The sequence below is a fragment of the Hyla sarda genome, chromosome 1 (genome assembly GCF_029499605.1).
Source record: "Hyla sarda isolate aHylSar1 chromosome 1, aHylSar1.hap1, whole genome shotgun sequence".
NCBI lineage: Eukaryota > Metazoa > Chordata > Amphibia > Anura > Hylidae > Hyla > Hyla sarda.
Genome location: NC_079189.1, coordinates 445,292,194 through 445,312,941, shown reverse-complemented (window position 1 = coordinate 445,312,941; position 20,748 = coordinate 445,292,194). Strand labels below are relative to the sequence as shown.

At 48.1% G+C, this 20,748-nt stretch overlaps 1 protein-coding gene across 6 annotated transcripts in view; it reads left to right on the top strand.

Moving 5' to 3' along the window:
• Positions 1-20,748, top strand: part of EP400 (E1A binding protein p400) — a 170,342-nt gene that overhangs the window by 68,866 nt on the left and 80,728 nt on the right. For all 6 annotated transcript variants that reach the window (XM_056533150.1, XM_056533142.1, XM_056533153.1 and 3 more), the window contains 2 exons: positions 12,384-12,561; positions 13,189-13,325. In XM_056533150.1, coding sequence (XP_056389125.1) covers positions 12,384-12,561; positions 13,189-13,325 — 315 coding nt within the window. The remainder of the gene's footprint in view (positions 1-12,383; positions 12,562-13,188; positions 13,326-20,748) is intronic.

Sequence of the window (20,748 nt, the reverse complement as noted above, 5' to 3'; positions counted from 1 at the left end):
ACCCAATGACGTTAATGGGTGGCAAATACCACTGCAGCAAAATATGCATGTGTAAACGGGCCCTTAGACTGATCTTCAGAACCATAAGAATAGATGTATAGGAATCTATGTTTAATAGAACACTTCATATAGATCTTTTATAAGAAAATGTCATATATTCAATTCTGACCAAAGAACTCTGTGATTGTTCCATTCATAATGTCTTGCAGTTGTGATGACAAGTATAGAATTATGTTTTTAAAATGCAACTATAAAAAGACTACATTACCTATATTATTTTGTATCATGTTTGAGGTGCACTAAAGCTGGCCGTATACATGAGATAAATTATTTGTCTGTCTCTCAGCCTGTTGCAATATCATGTCTGGGGCCAGGTTTATACATTTTAATGCCAAAAACAAATGTAACTCTTTAAGACTAGGTTCACAATGGTGTAGTTATATGTCCACATCCTGTCAAAAAGAATGCCGATGTATATCATAGCATATTGTCAGCAGCCATATTCATTTTAACAGTCCAAACATAGTCAACTTGGGTCACATTCGAGCCATTTCCCACATGTATACGTTTAATGCAGCAGACCATTCTTTTGAGTCCTGTTAAATAAGTGTGAAAATTAGGGAGAAGGCTCAAAAATAGTCACTAATTGACTAACTGAATGAGCCTTACACTCTCTCTTTCAAGATCAATTCAGTATGTTCATAAGTACATATCTGTAGACTGATGTCTGTGCGCCAACCTATCCACTACACTATTGTGATGACAGAAACCAGATAAATCACCCAAAACAATTCAGCACCAATATACACTGCATTGTGCTGACCCACATTAAAGGCTCCCATACATATTAAAGAAAAGTCAGCTGAGCACACTAATTTTATAAAGTGTCTAAAGTGTTACAGGGGCCTCTTGACTCCCGACATATGAGGTCAGAGAAGGGCATATCCCGACATATGAGGTCAGAGAAGGACATATCCCGACATATGAGGTCAGAGAAGGACATATCCCAACATATTAGGATCAGGCATATTAAAAAAAATGTTTGACCAGCAGCTATTAAATGTGTATGACCACTTAAATTTTTTGTGCCAACCCCCCCCCCCCCCCCCCCGTAGGGGACTGTCACTTACAGTAGGGACCATTTTTTTGCAGTTGTTGCCATAGTCAAAAGTGTATCTTAGTGTTGCAAGTCAATGATAATGACTTTATGAACAAGAAATTGTTGTGTTTGGAAGGCAGTCCAGTTAAAGGGGTACTCCGGTGGAAAAAACATTTTCAAATCAACTGGTGCCAGGAAGTTAAACAGATTTGTAAATTACAAGAATGCAGAAGCCAGCGGTAAAAGTAACTTCACCTTTATTTCGTCCAAGTTAAAACATCGACATGGATCCGTCTCAAATTCAGTGACAATGGAATAAAACTCAGGAAACGTTCAGCAGGACGTGTTTCAGGTCATATGACATTTCATCAGATGCATGATGGGTAGTGGGAAGGTGGATGATTATAAAGGACCAAATGGAACAGGTGTGCTATCAGCAATTCAGGGTTTAACCCCATAAGTTCCAAAGCCTAGACACCTCTCCACTACAAATCATGAGAGCAATCATGGCAAAAGGTTCCTTAGCGGAACCAAACATCAGAAATTTTATAGTGAAACCAACATAATGACATTATATACATACAAAAAACATCTAATAATGCAAGATGACATCAGACCTTAAGTTTAGACCATATGACTTGAAGGTGTGTAGCGAGTAGATCCAAAAAACTTCTCTATTGTGCAGAGTGTTTATACGATCACCACCCCTTTCTGGTGGTTGGACAACTTCGATACCATAGAACTGGAAATCAGACACATCACCTGAGTGTACAGTTTTAAAATGTCTCAAAACATTTGAAGCATTTACATATGCTGTACCATTCACATCTCTCAAATGTTCTTGAATCCTTTTCTTCAAAGGTCTTTTAGTACTACCAATATACGAGATGTTGCAAGTCCTACAGCAAATCCTATGTACAACATATATAGACTGACAATTAATACATTGTTAAATAGCAACAGATAATGAGTGTGTAGTAATTAGTAAAAAGGCCCACGTAAACCTATGATGAGAACCCCACAGACTAGAAATCTGGAAAACTAATAGAAAGAAAGGGGTGTCGCTAAAAGACAATATTTATTTCATCAAATAAAAACCACCAGATAGGAAATAGTGCATCCCAAAAAGGTGTGTAGTAAACAATAATACTGGCAACCAGCAGAGGAGAAACAGCTGGCCACCAGATTTTAGGCTACGAGCCGTCCACCTGTAGAACCATACAAGTATATACACTCCTGATAGATATGCAGAACCTTTATATTATAAATATTAGCTTTAGATTAGAAAGTAAGGTAATTCCTATAGATTGGCTAGACAGTTGTCACGATTCGGCTGGCTGGAGGTGGATCCTCTGTGCCAGAGAGGGATTGGCGTGGACCGTGTTGGTGGACCGGTTCTAAGTTGCTACTGGTATTGCGGGATGGTCTTGCAGCGGCGGTAGCAACCAGGTCGTATCCACCAGCAACGGCTCAACCTCTCTGACTGCTGAAGATAAGCGCGGTACAAGGGAGTAGACAAGAGCAAGGTCGGACGTAGCAGAAGGTCAGGGCAGGCAGCAAGGATCGTAGTCAGGGGCAACGGCAGGAGGTCTGGAACACAGGCTAGGAACACACAAGGGAACACTTTCACTGGCACAATGGCAACAAGATCCGGCAAGGGAGTGCAGGGGAAGTGAGGTATAAGTAGGGAGTGCACAGGTGATAACACTGATTAGGCCTGCTGCGCCAATCAGTGGCGCAGTGGCCCTTTAAATTCCAGAGACCCGGCGCGCGCGCGCCCTAAGGAGCGGGGCCGCGCGCGCCGGGACAAGACAGACGGGGAACGGGTCAGGTACGGGAGCCGGGATGCGCATCGCGAGCCGGCGCCTCCTGCGTCGCCAATCGCATCCCGGCTGGGAGTGATATTGCAGCGCACCCGGTCAGCAGGTCTGACCGGGGCGCTGCGAATGAGAGGATGCTGCGAGCGCTCCGGGGAGGAGCGGGGACCCGGAGCGCTCGGCGTAACAATAGTCCTATGCAGTTGTGAATGTTCCTGTCAGGAACCGGACTGGTAAGCGGTTAGGATGCAGGTAGTGGATCCTCTGTGTCAGTGAGGCGATGACGTTGGCCGTACCAGGGGACCGGTTCTAAGAAGTTACTGGTTTTCACCAGAGCCAGCCGCAAAGCCGGATGGACTTGCTGCGGCGGTAACTCCCAAGTCGTATCCCCTGATAGCGACTCAACCTCACTGACAGCTGAGACACGTGGTACACAAGGACAAGGCGAAGGCAAGGTCGGACGTAGCAAAAGGTCAAGGCAGGCGGCAAGGTTCGTAGTCAGGGACAACGGCAAAGGGTCTGGATACACAGGCTAGGGATACACACAAAACGCTTTCTCAGGGCACTAGGGCAACAAGGTCCGGCAAGGACAGGAAGGAGAAGTGGGTTTTTATAGTGTAGGAAGTGATTAGCACTGATTGGGCCAGGCACCAATTAGTGGTGCACTGGCCCTTTAAATTTCAGAGAGTACGTGAATTCAGCCCAGGGCAGAAGGTCGACCAAATCATCTTGACGGGAGGAGACAAAATGTCGCAAGTAGTCACCAAGAATCTGGTTCACTCTTTCCACTTGTCCATTGGATTGGGGGTGATAGGAGGAAGAGAAATTTAATTAGATCTTTAATTGATTGCAGACAGCTCTCCAAAATGTTGACACAAATTGAACGCCTCTATCCAAGATGATATGCGTGGGAAGCCCGTGAAGACGAAAAATCTGCAGAAAAAAATGCTTCGCCAACTGTGGCGCAGAAGGAAGGCCAGGAAGCGGGACAAAATGAGCCATTTTGGAAAAACGATCAACGACCACCCAGATGACAGTGTTGCCATGAGATAAAGGAAAGTCAGTGATGAAGTCCATGGCTATGTGGGACCAAGGCTGTTCAGGCAACGGCAGAGGAAGGAGAAGACCTGCAGGCTTCTGGCGTGGGGTCTTGTCACGTGCACACACTGTATAGGCTCGTACAAAATCGGTCACATCTTTTTCCAGGGAGGACCACCAATAGTGTCTGGCAATCAACTGTATAGATTTTTTGATTCCAGCGAGACCAGCCAGATGGGAGGAATGGCCCCATTTGAGGATCCGGAGGCGAAGACGTGGAGGAACATACGTTTTTCCTGGAGGAATTGGCACCAGAGAAGCAGGAGCAGAAGAGATCAGACACTCAGGAGGTATGATGTGCTGAGGAAGGGTCTCGGCTTCTGAGGCATCGGTGGAACGTGATAGAGCATCAGCCCTGACATTCTTGTCTGCAGGACGAAAATGGATTTGAAAGTTGAAACGGGCAAAAAACAATGACCATCTAGCCTGGTGAGGATTTAACCGCTGGGCGGATTGAAGAGAAGACAAATTTTTGTGATCTGTGTAGATGGTGATGTAATGAAGGGATCCTTCCAGAAGATGTCTCCACTCCTCAACTGCCAACTTAATAGCCAATAGTTCATGGTCTCCTACGGAATAGTTTTTTTCAGGAGGAGAAAAGGTTTTGGAGAAAAATCCACAAGTGATATTTTTTCCCTTAGCGCTTTTTTGTAGAAGAACAGCTCCAGCTCCAACTGAGGAGGCGTCAACCTCGAGGAAGAAGGGCTTCAGAGGATCTGGTTTGGACAAGACTGGAGCAGAGGAGAAGGCGGCTTTGAGGTGGTTAAAGGCTTCATCCGCCTGTGGTGGCCAGGATCTCGGATTAGCATTTTTCTTGGTCAGTGCTACAATAGGAGCAACGATGGTGGAGAAGTGGGGAATGAATTGACGGTAATAATTTGCAAATCCGAGAAATCTTTGGATAGCTCGCAGGCCAGTGGGATGTGGCCAATCTATTACCGCAGATAGCTTATTAGGGTCCATTTGAAGGCCTTGACCGGACACAATGTATCCCAGGAAGGGTAGACTGCTGCGGTAGACATTTCTCAATTTTGGCGTAAAGATGATTTTGGTGTAGGCGCTGAAGCACTTGACGGATATGGAGGCGATGTTCCTCTAGGTTGGAGGAAAAAATGAGGATGTCATCAAGATAGACTACCACACAGGAATACAGCATGTCCAGAAAGATCTCATTAACAAAGTCCTGATAGACTGCAGGGGCGTTGCAAAGTCCAAAGGGCATGACAAGGTATTCAAAGTGACCATCTCTAGTATTGAAGGTGGTTTTCCATTCATCACCTTCTCGAATACGGATGAGGTTATATGCGCCCCTCAGATCAAGTTTGGTGAAAATTTTTGCTCCACGCAGTTGGTCAAAGAGTTCGGAGATGAGGGGCAGAGGATAGCGATTTTTCACTGTAATTTTATTAAGACCGCGGTAGTCAATACAGGGACGTAGAGATCCGTCTTTTTTGGCAACAAAGAAAAATCCAGCAGAAGATTTCCAGATAAAACCTCTTTTAAGGTTTTCCTGAATATATTCCATCATGGCTTGCATTTCTGGAGCGGAGAGTGGGTAAATCCTACCACGGGGCGGTGTGGTACCAGGGAGCAAGTCGATAGGGCAGTCGTGGGGTCTATGTGGTGGTAAGACCTCTGCTTGCTTTTTACAAAAGACGTCTAAGTAGTCCGGATAGGCCTTAGGAAGGCCTGGCATAGGTGTAGCGATGGAGAATTGACTTGTAGGAACCGACTTGAGACATCGTTTGTGGCAGGAAGGTCCCCAACTCTTAACGTCCCCAGTGGCCCAGTCGAGGATAGGTGTGTGACGCTGGAGCTAGGGCAAGCCAAGAAGAATTTCTGAGGTACAGTTGGGCAATACAAAAAATTCAATATTTTCATGATGATGAACTCCTATGTTCATGAGCAAGGGTTCGGTGCGATAACGGACGGTGCAGACCAGTCTTTCTCCATTCACTGAGGAAATGAAGAGAGGTTTGACGAGACGGGTAACAGGAATATTGAATCTATTGATGAGTGAGGCTTCAATGAAATTTCCTGCTGAACCAGAGTCCAGGAAAGCCACAGTGGAGAAAGAAGTATTAGTACTTGCAGGTAGAGAAATCCGCACAGGTATAGTCAGTCGTGGAGAGGATGAATTCACACCTAGAAACGCCTCTCCCACGTTAACTAGGTGCACGCGTTTCCCTGACGCTGAGGACGAATAGGGCTCTTAGGAAATGTTTGATACTGGCACAGTACATGCACAAATTTCCATTTCTGCGGCAAGTCCTTTCTTCTTGGGTCAGGCAAGACCGATCCACTTGCATAGCCTCCTCAGCGGGAGGCACATGAGTAGGTTGCAGTGGACTCTGGAAGAGAGGTGCCAAGCGGGGAAACCGCCTGGTGCGAACAAGATAATTTTCTTGGCGGAGCTCCTGGCATCTTTCAGAGAAACGCATATCAATGCGGGTGGCCAACTGGATTAATTCAGGCAGGTTAGCAGGAATTTCTCGTGCGGCCAGAACATCTTTGATGTGGCTGGATAAACCTTTCTTCAAGGTTGCGCAGAGGCCTCATTGTTCAAGGCGAGTTCAGAGGCAAGGGTACGGAACTGAATGGCATATTCGCCCACTGAATAGTTCCCTTGGACGAGATTCAGAAGAGCCGTCTCGGCTGAGGAAGCCCGGACTGGCTCCTCAAAGACACTGCGTACTTCGGAGAAGAAGGACTGGATGGAAGCAGTGGCAGGATCGTTGCGGTCCCAAAGCGGTGAGGCCCATGACAAGGCCTTTCCAGACAACAAACTGACCACAAAAGCCACCTTAGACCGTTCAGTGGGGAACTGGTCCGACATCATCTCGAGGTGCAGAGAACATTGAGACAGAAACCCGCGGCACATCTTGGAGTCCCCATCAAATTTCTCAGAAAGAGACAGGCGGATTTGAGAGGTAGATGCGGCAGCTCGCAGAGGAGGGGAAGCTGGAGGTGGCGGAGGAGATGACTGACGCTGTGGAGGCAGAAGCTGCTGGATCATGGCGGTCAACTGCGACAGCTGTTGTCCTTGTTGGGCGATCAGTTGAGACTGCTGGGCAACCACGGTGGTGAGGTCAGCGAGGCTAGGCAGCGGCACCTCAGCGGGATCCATGCCCGGAACTACTGTCAGGAACCGGACTGGTAAGCGGTTAGGATGCAGGTAGTGGATCCTCTGTGTCAGTGAGACGATGACGTGGGCTGTACCAGGGGACCGGTTCTAAGAAGTTACTGGTTTTCACCAGAGCCCGACGCAAAGCGGGATGGACTTGCTGCAGCGGTAACTCCCAGGTCTCCCCTGGCCCCTGATCCCCTATCCCCTGTCCCCTGATAGCGACTCGACCTCACTGACAGCTGAGACAGGCGTGGTACATAAGGACAAGGCGAAGGCAAGGTCGGACGTAGCAAAAGGTCAAGGCAGGCGGCAAGGTTCGTAGTCAGGGGCAACAGCAAAGGGTCTGGATACACAGGCTAGGAATACACACAAAACGCTTTCTCAGGGCACTAGGGCAACAAGATCCGGCAAGGACAGGAAGGGGAAATGGGTTTTTATAGTGTAGGAAGTGATTAGCACTGATTGGGCCAGGCACCAATTAGTGGTGCACTGGCCCTTTAAATTTCAGAGAGCCGGCACGCGCGCGCCCTAGAGAGCGGGGCCGCGCGTGCCAGGACAGGACAGCAGGAGGACGGGGCAGGTGAGAGGATTGGGATGCGACCCGCGGGCGGGCGCGTCCCGCCACACGGATCGCATCCCCGCCGGTGATAGCAGAATAGCGCTCCCGGACAGCGGGTCTGACCGGCGCGCTGCACGCAGAAGAACGCCGCGAGTGCTCTGGGGAGGAGCAGGGACCCGGAGCGCTCGGCGTAACAGTTCCATGCAGACCAGTTAGACAATCAGCCCCTGCAAAAAGATAAGATAGTAGGACGAAATAGTAAATGACCTTACCCCATCCAGTAGCTTTTTCTCTCATTATAACAGATATAAGGTATTCATACTCACAGCAGTTACGTGGAGAAACCCTTTGAGAGAGGGGAAAGGTCATTAAAACTATTGTAACCTACATGACAGTAATATAACTGCTCGGATCTCATACTCACAACTTGCGCCGAGCAGTAATTGAACAAACGATCCTGCAGTGGCAGGGGAGCGGGAGGATCTCCTGCCATGCTGGTGGGACTCGTGGTGAAGCCGGCACCTAATGCACACAACCTCGCTTCTGCATTATATCAGCTTCCAGTCCGCTCACATCCCGACGTCAGAGGAGGGGGCAGGACCGCTGTCACAGAGCGCTCACATATCGGCGCTCAAATGCAGGGATGTGCTGGGCGGAAGTGGGTGTGCTATTGAGTACAAGCATTGTGGCCATCTTGGTTTAGGGCATGGTAAGGGCAAGTGTTAAAGAGCAAATTCAGTGTTAACACTCAAATACAATCAGACCAAACTGTTAGGGATTAGAGTTTGAACAGCAAGGCTCACAATGGTTCAGCAAATAACCACCATTCTTGTATGGCAGCAGCATTGTATCGCAACAAACGGGTTAACCCCTACAACGCCAGATCTGCCCAGTACAGTGTTATTACACACTGGGCAGGGCATGGCGGAGGGAGATCCTGGTACTATCAACAGCGCTATTTAGCGCAAAAAAGACTTAAAACAAAACTACAAAGTACAGGAGTAATTCCAGTTTTTTGCTGAACCAAACTGTGGGATTATAAGCAATGGGTGTATACATTTTACTGTAACTCAAAATGGCTTTATTAAGTGTACAATATAATTCTGTAGCCATACAGATAACCCCCCCCCCCTTCTCTGCAGCACATATAGTCCAATTATCGTTATCCCTAAGTACCTTGAGAGCAATTCTTTCAGATTTTGTTAAATTGTCACCTTTAGAACTAACATACCGTATATACTCGAGTATAAGCCGACCCGAGTATAAACCGAGACCCCTAATTTCAACCCAAAATCCCAGGAAAAGTTATTGACTCGAGTATAAGCCTAGGGTGGGAAATACATCATCCCCCCCTGTCATCATCCAGACCCCCGTCATTAACATCCTCATCATCATCACCGCCTGTCATCATCCAGACCCTCATCATCATCACCTGTCATCATCCCCTTGTCATCATCCCCTTGTCATCATCCCCACCCCCCTTCATCATCCCCTTGTCATCATCCCCACCCCCCTTCATCATCATCCCACACACCCCCCTTCATCATCCCCACCCCCATTCATCATCCCCTTGTCATCATCCCCACCCCCTTCATCATCCCCTTGTAATCATCCCACCCCCCCCTTCATCATCCCCTTGTCATCATCCCACACACCCCCCTTCATCATCCCACACCCCCCCTTCATCATCCCACCCCCCCCCCTTCATCATCCTCTTGTCATCATCCGCCCGCAGTGGTCTTCAACCTGCGGACCTCCAGAGGTTTCAAAACTACATCTCCCAGCAAGCCCGGGCAGCCATCGGCTGTCCGGGCTTGCTGGGAGTTGTAGTTTTGAAACCTCCGGAGGTCCGCAGGTTGAAGACCACTGCGGCCTTCGACATCATCCAGCCCCCTCTCGCCCCCCTTTAGTTCTGTACAGTACTCACCTCCGCTCGGCGCTGGTCCGGTGCTGCAGGGCTGTCCGGTGAGGAGGTCGTCCGGTGGGATAGTGGTTCCGGGCTGCTATCTTCACTGGGGGCGCCTCTTCTCCGTGCTGCGGGCTCAGAATAGAGGCGTTGCCTGGACGATGACGCAGAAGTACGTTGGCAATGAACGTACCTCTGCGTCGTTGTCAAGGCAACGTGACTATTCTGGGGCCGGGCCCGAAGTGCTTAGAAGAGGCCTCCCCGGTGAAGATAGCAGCCCGGAACCACTATCCCACCGGACGACCTCCTCACCGGACAGTCCTGCAGCACCGGACCAGCGCCGAGAGGAGGTGAGTACTGTACAGAACTAAAGGGGGTGAGAGGGGGCTGGATGATGTCGAAGGCCGCAGTGGTCTTCAACCTGCGGACCTCCGGAGGTTTCAAAACTACAACTCCCAGCAAGCCCGGACAGCCGATGGCTGCCCGGGCTTGCTGGGAGTTGTAGTTTTGAAACCTCTGGAGGTCTGCAGGTTGAAGACCACTGCGGGTGGAGAGTTCACTCGAGTATAAGCCGAGGGGGGTGTTTTCAGCACGAAAAATCGTGCTGAAAAACTCGGCTTATACTCGAGTATATACGGTAATTCTGTTTCAACTCTTTCATAACTAAATCCTGAAAAGTGTCCATAACAGAACTCCTAGAGTTAATTGGTTAAAAATCCTGATTTTTGGTTTTGAAAGAGGGAGATTTGAACACAAGTTGGCCCTGTCGCCGTGTTTCAACGTCAAGAGACATAAGAGCACATAAAGCATTTTGTTACTGAAAAGAAGAAAAATTAGTTAATGGCACAGTGGTAGTTGCATTCGTTTCACATTTTAAGATCTAATTACAAGAATGAATATCTATTGAATCAAAATGTTTTTTCAGTGTCAAAGTCCTGATAAATTTATTAACGTCCAAAATAGTAATGCAGGCATTAAGTGAGTAGTAGGGGAAAAACCAAGTTCGCTAATACTGCAATATGAGAAGAATTTAAAGTGAGAGGTGACAAAATAATAACGTCCGAAAAAGTACTTTCTTGTTGCATAATTGGTAAATTACTTCTATATAAAAATCTTAATCCTTCCAGTACTTATCAGCTGCTGTATACTACAGAGGAAATTGAGTTGTTCTTCCCAGTCTGACCACAGTGCTCTCTGCTGACACCTCTGTCCATTTTAGGAACTGTCCAGAGCATGAGAGGTGTGCTATAGGGATTTGCTCCTACTGTGGACAGTTCCTGACATGGACAGAGGTGTCAGCAGAGAGCACTGTGATCAGACTGAAAAGAACAACTCAACTTCCTCTTTAGTATACAGCAGCTGATAAGTACTGAAAGGATTAAGATTTTTTAATAGAAGTAATTTACAAATCTGTTTAACTTTCTGGAACCAGTTGACTTGAAAAAAATAGTTTTTCCACCGAAGTACCCCATTAACTCCTTAAGAACACATGACGTACAGGAACGTCATGTGTCCGCTCCCAATCTATAACGCGGGGCCACGGCGTGTCCCCGCGTCATAGCGGGTCGGGCCCGGCCTCTAACCTGTGGCTAATGGCGCGCGGCATTGATCGCGGTGCCGCGCGCTATTAACCCTTTAGATGCGGCGTTCAAAGTTGAACGCCGCATCTAAAGTGAAAGTATGCCGGTTAGCTCAGTGGGCTCTTCGGGATAGCCGCGGCGAAATCGCGGCATCCCGAACAGCTTACAGGACAGCAGGAGGGTCCCTACCTGCCTCCTTGCTGTCCGATCGCCGAATGACTGCTCAGTGCCTGAGATCCAGGCATGAGCAGTCAAGCGGCAAAATCATCGATCACTGGTTTCCTATGAGAAACCAGTGATCAATGTAATAGATCAGTGTGTGCAGTGTTATAGGTCCCTATGGGAGCTATAACATTGCAAAAAAAAAAGTGACTAAAGATCATTTAACCCCTGCCCTAATAAAAGTTTGAATCACCCCCCTTTTCCCATAAAAAAAAAAAACACAGTGTAAATAAAAATAAACATATATGGTATCGCCGCATGCGGAAATGTCCGAAATATAAAAATATATGGTTAATTAAACCGCACGGTCAATGGCGTACGCGCAAAAAAATTCAAAAGTCCAAAATAGTGCATTTTTGGTCACTTAATCAATAAGTTCTGTCAATGCAGAAATGGTACTGCTAAAAACTTCAGATCACGGTGCAAAAAATGAGTCCTCATACCGCCCCATGCGCGGGAAAATAAAACAGTTATAGGGGTCAGAAGATGACAATTTTAAACGTATTAATTTTCCTGCATGTAGTTATGATTTTTTCCAGAAGTCCGACAAAATCAAACATATATCAGTAGGATATCATTTTAATCGTATGGACCTACAGAATAAATATCAGGTGTCATTTTTACCGACAAATGTACTACGTAGAAACGGAAGCCCCCAAAATTTACAAAACAGCATTTTTTTTTCAATTTTGTCTCTCAATGATTTTTTTTTTCCGTTTCGCCGTAGATTTTTGGGTAAAATTACTGATGTCATTACAAAGTAGAATTGGTGGCGCAAACAATAAGCCTTCATATGGATTTTTAGGTGCAAAATTTAAAGAGTTATGATTTTTTAAAGGCAAGGAGGGAAAAACGAAAATGCAAAAATGGAAAAACCCTCCGTCCTTAAGGGGTTAAGGTGGTATTACAGATGTAAGGTGTTATGTGCATGTCTTTTTTTAACTTGAATAAGGATTTGCAATGTTAACTTTCCAGGTGAAGCCACGACCTTCTCATCTGCTACATGGTACTCTGCGGGAATACCAACAGGCTGGACTAGACTGGATGGAAAAACAGTACAAGAAAAATCTCAATGGTATTCTGGCAGATGAATCAGGTCTAGGGAAAAATGTTCAGGTGATAGCCCTCATGGCGCACCTAGCCAGTAATGAAGGTAAGAAATAATTGAAATAGGAAATACAATTTATATTAGTTTTAAAGGGTAGCTCCCACCATCCTATTTTTTTTTTTGCTAGCCCGTTCCCCCCCCCCCCCCCCCCCCCGCTACGGCACTAGCCCGTTCCCTCCTCCCCCCCCCGCCCCGCAAACCCCGTTCCCTCATTACACTTGCAGTTATTGGAGAGTGCGGCAGCGACGGCAACGAGGCGGCGGCGATGTGCGGGAGGAGTGGCCTCCCAGCCAGTGGCCGGGGAGCCAATGCGCTCGCTCCCGCCTGTCTGATTGACAGGCAGGGAGCGAGTGCAGCCTAACTGAAAAAGGACTGATTGCCACTCCAAAATCAGTCCTTTTTCAGTAGCCGGTTTTTAAATGTAAATTAAACCTTTTTAATGAAAAAATAATAATAATAATAAAAGTATATTAGAGATATGTTGTAGTACATAAGTACTACAACATATCAAAAAATAAAGTTGGTGACAGTGCCCATTTAAGGTTTTGAGGCTTCTCACTGTGCAGACATTTTAGGTCCCCGGCTGAGCCATTCCTATATTTAATTATCTGTTATAATAGCACAGAATTGTATGTGTAACTTTTTGTGATTATGTTTGGTGTTATTTTTCAGGAAACTGGGGTCCACATCTGATCGTGGTGAGAAGCTGTAAAATTCTGAAGTGGGAGTTAGAGTTTAAAAGATGGTGTCCAGGTTTAAAACTCCTTTTATACTTCGGCAAACAGAAAGAGCTAAGGAAAAAGAGACAGGTAAAGCTGTTCATGGGTGCATTGGATATTTTCTTTGCTGTTAGGATCTTTGCCATATGGGACAGGAAATCTCCCAACACATGCAGCAAACCCGATGGAGGCTAAACATATAACATTTCTCTATCGGCTCCATTTGGGGACACAGACAGTGGGTGTATCTTGCTGTCTCTAGGAGGTGTGACACTATGGTAATAAAAAAAAGTCAGCTCCTCCCAGCAGGATATTCCCGCCTTCAGGCTCTGAGGTAATCAGTTTAAGCTTAGTGTCTGAAGGAGGTGCACTGGTCTGGGCTATCCAGACCAGGTCTTTTGTTTTCCTAGTATAGGGACGTGTTAGTTTTTTATTCCTTTTTCTTTCTGTTTTCAGGTGGGGACTCAGGGACTGTGGTTCCCTGTTTCCACATTGCGAGTAAGGGGGCACAGACATTGCGTATATGCGCTGTTAACCCCCCCTCGCCAACAGTCAGCGCCTGGGTGGTACCTCATGGGTCCGGGTCCCCCTATGTCTCTGCTCACCTCGCTCGCGCATAGCAGCCAGGCGTGATGCAGGGACCATAAGCTGGCTGAAGACTTCACTGAAGACTCCATTAGGTAAGTTCTTCTGACTGAGGTAAGTACCTTTTTCCACAGGTACAGCCTCGCAACCTCTGGAGACTCCCTGTTTTGGCCCACCTCAGTTTTTGGGGCTTTTTTAACAGGGGCTGCATTTGCTGGAGGAGCAGTTACACTAAGCTGGCATATATTACAAAAAATTCCTTTATTGTGTGTGTGTGGTGTGTGTTTTTTAGACACTACTTAGCGCCTCATATGCTTTTCAGCTCGAGCGCTCTCAGCGCCGGCTTATATCTCCCTTCACAGCGCCTTATACGCGGCTGCAGCTGCGGCACTGTTATAAGCCGGGCGCATCAGCGCCGGCTCAGTTTTACTTTAATTTCGTTCCCCCGAGCGCATATACAGTCAGATGGGCGCTCGGGACAAGGAGCGGACGCCATGACACTTCTTCCTCGATGCTTGTAGCTCCGCCCACTGACTGGGGGGGAGCTCTCAGAGGCGCAAAGCAGCGCCCAATCAGCGCCATGGGCGCGATTTTCAGTGTTAAGGGGTCAGTTACTTCGTGCCTTGCTCCAGGCACGCCCCTCCCTCCCTATTGGCTGGCCTTAGAAGTCTAGCTAGCTGCACGGAGCAATTTCCCCTCACTGCAGCTGACAGGGGACACAGATCTGGGTGAGAATGTGCCTGTCTTCTCCTTTTTTTACCCCATTACGTCCGTACCCAGGGCTGTTCATCCCTCTAAACAGAAACCTGGGAATTTAGTGACTTACTATACCTGTAAGCACTGTAATACCAAGATGCCTGGCTCCGCTGAGCCCGCTTGCTCTGCCTGCTCCCCCAGACCCCCTGGTGCCCCCTGATGCCCCTACGGTCCCGGTGGGTTCAGCCGCTCCTCCAGCCTGGGTTTCTTCCCTGACCCAGTGTATGGCTGACTTGTCCCAAGTCTCCCGTTCGGTGGCTGAGGCCTCCCGCGAAATGGTGTCCGTTTTGCAGGGGTCATCCCGGCGCAGGACCTCTGAGAGGGCCCGCTCTTCGTCCCCTCGTACCTCATGCTCTCACAAGCGTGCTAGGGGTGCCTCGTCTGACTCTGCCATTGAGTCTTCGGATAGACGTGGGAGTTCCAATCGCGGGTCCCGCCCCTCCCTATCATCTGGGCATAAACGTCGTTCCTCTAGAGGACATTCTCGGAGTCGCCGCTCTGCCACGCCAGAGCCGCGTACCCGGTCTGGATCTCCCCCCTACAAGACTGCCTCTACTCATTCACATTCCCCTGGTGAACTAGTGGAAGAGGCTTCCGAACCGGCATCTGACCCAGAGGACCGCTCGGACTCAATTGCTATGGTGAACTCATTGGCGACAGCCATAAGAGACACCTTTCCCTTGGAGGACGCAGGATCTTCAGATGTCAATCCAGAAGTATCTTTTCATCGTACTAAGCCAGCACCTAAAAGGTTCAGCTCTCTCGCTGACTTTGATGACATTCTGGAATCCGCATGGAAACATCCAGACAAGAGATTCCCGGGAATCAAGACAATTCAAGAACGTTATCCATTTGACAAGGACCTTGTCGCTAAGGTGGCTTCCCCTCCTCTTTGGATCCACCAATCTCCCATATCTCTAAGGCAACTACACTGCCTCTGGCAGATGCCACTGCCTTCATGGATACCGCGGACAAGAAGGTAGAATCTTTAGCGAAGTTCGCTTCTGAAGTAGCTGGCTCTTCTCTTATTCCCATCTTCGCCTCGACATGGGTGTCCAAGGCCCTGTCGGAGTGGTGCCAAAAGCTCCATCAGGATATCTTAGCGGGATCCCCCCCCCCCCCCCCAGAGGATCTTTCTGCTCTGGCTCTCCCATGCGCTAAAGCTAGGGACTTTCTGTGCGCAGCTTCCATGTAGTCAGCCCGTTGTTCTGCCTTTGCTGTGGGTCACCTAGCGGCCCTCCGCCACTCTATGTGGCTTAAAGCTTGGAATGCGGATGCCACTTCCAAAAGGGTCTCTCACTGAGCTTCCCCTTACGGGCGGCCTTCTTTTTGGCAAACGCCTTGATGAGATTACCTCTGAGGCAATGGGAGGTAAGAGTTCCTTGTTACCTCAAACTAAGGCTCGCCCTACTTCCCAAAGGAAGTCCTTTTCCTTTCGGTCCATTTCGGACCTCTGGCCCCAGTAAAGGGTCCGGGCAGGCGCCCTCGCGGGACAAGAAGGCTCCCTCGTTCCGGGCACGCCCGTCTTGGAAGTCGGACTCCAACCGCCCAAACCGGGCAACCGCAAACCCTCTTCTGCATGAAGTGAGGCCCCCACCCACGGTTTCTTTTCAGGTGGGAGGTCGTCTCTTGTTTTTTCCGAGACATCTGGACCTCACACATTCAGGACCCTTGGGTCAGGGACGTGGTGTCCAACGGTTACCGGATCGAATTCGCCTCCCTTCCGAGGGATCGCTTTTTTCGATCCCGGGCCCCCCTGTCTCCTCCTCTGGCGAAGCAATTCGGGCGGCTCCCCAGTCTCTGCTTCTCCAGGGGGTTATCGTTCCGCCCCTCCGGGGGAACGTTTTCGGGGTTTCTATTCAAATCTTTTTGTGGTTCCCAAGAAGGACGGTTCTGTGCGACCAATCCTAGACCTCTGGCGTCTCAACCGCCTCCTTCTCATCCTCCACGTCTGAATGGAATCCCTCCGCTCGGTGGTGGCGTCCCTGGAACAAGGGGAGTTCCTTCATCGGTGAACATCAGGGATGCCTACCTCCATGTGCCAATATTTCTGGGCCATCATCGGTACCTCTGCTTGCTGTTCGGAGGGGCATTTTCAATTCATAGCCCTCCCCTTTGGTTTAGCCACGGCTCCTCGGGTCTTTACAGATCCTTGCGCCAGTGATGGGCTTGTTACGGTCGAGGGGTATCTCAGTGATGCCCTATCTGGGCGACCTTCTCATCAAGGCTCCACCAGAGCCCAGAATCTGGACGTCACTCTCCACACTCGGGGGGATGGTCAACCGGAACAAGTCAGTCCTCCGTCCTACCCAGTCTCTAACCGTTCTGGGATTTCGATTCGACCCGGCCTCTGCCCGAATTTGCCTTCCGCCGGACAAACGTCTGGTGCTTCGGGTGGGGGTTCGCTGCCTTCGGACCCAGGTATCAGTCTTCATCCGCACTTGTATGGAAGTCCTGGGTCGGATGGTGGCAACTATGGAGGCCGTACCCTTTGCCGTTTTCATTACCGCCCCCTTCAACTGGCGATTCTCTCTCGATGGAACAGGTCTCCTCTGTCCCTCGAATGTCAGATTGTTCTCCCTCTCAGGGTCTGTCAGTCTCTGCTCTGGTGGCTTCGCTCCTTTCTTACCCTTCACTGGCAGGTTGTTACAGCGGATGCCAGCCTGTCGGGCTGGGGTGGCGTGTTCAGGGATTGGACGGTTCAGGGACTCTGGTCTCCTCCGGAGACCCTTCTTCCGGTAAACATATTGGAATTACGGGCGATTCTTCTTTGTCTTTTTCAGTCCTGTCCGCGTTCAGTTGGACAACGCCACGGCCGTGGCGTACATAAATCGATAGGACGGCACTCGCAGCTCGGCAGCTATGGCCGAGGTGACCAAGATTCTCACTTGGGCGGAGAACAAGGTTCCGGCCCTTTCGGCAATTCACATTCCGGGAGTGCTCAACTGAGTAGCGGACTTCCTCAATCGGTCCTCGCCCGCCCCGGCGAGTGGTCTCTTCATCCGAAGGTCTTCACGCAGCTCTGCGGCCTCTGGGGCATTCCGGACGTGGATCTCTTCGCGTTTCGGCACAATCGGAAAATTCTTCCGTTTGTGTCCAAGTCCGGGACCCTCAGGCTTTGGACGTGGATGCCCTAGTGATTCCTTGGGCGGGAATAGTGAAATCAGGGGGTGCAGCTCACACCGTGGCGTCCTGGAATTCCTGGACGTCTGGAGAATGCAAGAGGTGAAGATCCCCGGGGCTCCGGTTCACGTGTAAAAGAGGTGTGTTCGAGCGCTCACTCCTGTAGAATAGCTTGGCTGGGATCGTGGCAGTAAGAAGTAGCCGGACACGGTTAAAGATATAATAACCGGATTTTATTTGTATAGCTCACAGATAACGCGTTTCGAGGGGTGGGACCCCCTCTTCGTCAGATCAATGATGTGGCAGATGTGGGAGGCCACTAATTTATGCAAAAAAAGCCCGCAAAATTTAACAGCAATTACAGGGTACACATTAAAATACAAATATGCATCTGTGCAATACAATTTCCACAGTGTTGAAGATGTCTCAAATCCAAAGCAAAACATAAATTTAAATTTAAATTTAACACATATTACAATTAACATGAATGGTGCTTGGATGGCAGATCAAATAAGGTATTACTGCTATTAGCCTGGCCTTCCGTTCGGGGAGCTGAGCAAGTAGAAAAATCAAAGCGCCGCTCTCCATGTTGCGGCGTCATCTCAAAGATAGAGGCACAACTGGACCCTGGTCTTCCCCTGTATGGGAGACCCCTCATCCAGGTGCTCGGGAGGAAATGTCCCAAATTACAAAAAAGTTCATAGTAGGAGCGCATATCCTGCGCTGGACCGATTTAACAAACACAGGCATCGGCATTGCAATAAAGCATATTCTATGCCGTAGTGTATATTGATGTCATTGATACAAACATTTATATATATATATATATATATATATATACACATGCGCAGTTGTACACACATCCTCCCATGTATTCTTCTTTGGTTGATTGCTGGGCTGGTGGGGGTCATCTTTATTGGTAAGAGGGCAGGATGACACATTCAGTGAATGAGCTCTGTAGCCTCATTCAGCCCATGGGGTTGGAGCGATTCTAGTCTGTAAATCCAATACATCTCTTTCTTTTCCAGAGCTTCCAGGCGATTGGTAACATGTGCTGGGATGTAGTCAATGGGCAGGATGGATGAAATTCCTGTGGCCCCATTGTGTTTGGTCGTGACGTGTCGTGACAAACCTTGGAGCATAAATCCCTTTTTTATATTGCATCAGATGCAATATAAAAAAGGGATTTATGCTCCAAGGTTTGTCACGACACGTCACGACCAAACACAATGGGGCCACAGGAATTTCATCCATCCTGCCCATTGACTACATCCCAGCACATGTTACCAATCGCCTGGAAGCTCTGGGAAAGAAAGAGATGTATTGGATTTACAGACTAGAATCGCTCCAACCCCATGGGCTGAATGAGGCTACAGAGCTCATTCACTTAATGTGTCATCCTGCCCTCTTACCAATTAAGATGACCCCCACCAGCCCAGCAATCAACCAAAGAAGAATACATGGGAGGATGTGTGTACAACTGCGCATGTGTATATATATATATATATACGTTTGTATCAATGACATCAATATACACTACGGCACTACTGCATAGAATATGCTTTATTGCAATGCCGATGCCTGTGTTTGTTAAATCGGTCCAGCGCAGGATATGTGCTCCTACTATGAACTTTTTTGTAATTTGGGACATTTCCTCCCGAGCACCTGGATGAGGGGTCTCCCATACAGGGGAAGACCAGGGTCCAGTTGTGCCTCTATCTTTGAGATGACGCCGCAACATGGAGAGCGGCGCTTTGATTTTTCTACTTGCTCAGCTCCCCGAACGGAAGGCCAGGCTAATAGCAGTAATACCTTATTTGATCTGCCATCCAAGCACCATTCATGTTAATTGTAATATGTGTTAAATTTTAATTTAAATTTATGTTTTGCTTTGGATTTGAGACATCTTCAACACTGTGGAAATTGTATTGCACAGATGCATATTTGTATTTGAATGTGTACCCTGTAATTGCTGTTAAATTTCGCGGACTTTTTTTGCATAAATTAGTGGCCTCCCACATCTGCCACATCATTGATCTGACGAAGAGGGGGTCCCACCCCTCGAAACGCGTTATCTGTGATCTATACAAATAAAATCCGGTTATTATATCTTTAACCGTGTCCGGCTACTTCTTACTGCCACGATCCCAGCCAAGCTATTCTACAGGAGTGAGCGCTCGAACACACCTCTTTTACACGTGAACCGGAGCCCCGGGGATCTTCACCTCTTGCACTAGAACATTGAGCTCTGTTCAGGGAATATGCCGAGAAAACAACCATGGGGAAGGAGGTATACCACTGTTGTAATATCGCCTGGGGGACTCTAGGTGACAGTTGTGGGAGATTTATCAAAACCTGTGCAGAGGAAAAGCTGCTGAGTTGCCCATAGCAACCAATCAGATCGCTTCTTTAATTTTTGAAAAGACCTCTGAAAAAAGAAAGACATTTTCTGATTGGTTGCTATGGGCAACTCAGCAACTTAAAAATGAATGAATGCATGAATTGAAAATTACTATATGTCCAAGGTACAAATACACTTTATTCTAAATGGTCAAATACAATAAAATAATACATGCATAACCAGAGAGAATGCAGGATCCTTGCATACCTCCCTGATTGGTGTACTAATACAAAGATGGATAAAACAGATACATAAAAAGTACTAGTAAAGATAAAGCAGTTCTTATACCACTAAGTAACTACTGACTTAAAATTGAAATCAACTTGGGGTAGAGGAAATGTAGCGCTGCTGGTTCTCAAGCGCTGCAGTCCCAATTTTCAGCCCACTGTGTCGGTACAGTAAATGACTACAAGTCTCAGGTGCTCAGCACTGTATGCTGGGTGGCTGTAACAGTAGCGCAGCCTGGGACCGCAATTGTGAATATAAAGTTCCAAGTTCAGAGTTCTAAAAGTTCGCCACAATTTTCACGAAGTAATATTCACGGCTCGGCGGCCACAATATAAAATGAAAGTTCTGGTACTATGTACCACTTACCCGTCCTGGCAAAGGTCTCGGGTGCATGTCCTGCAATATTCTGATGATCGCCGG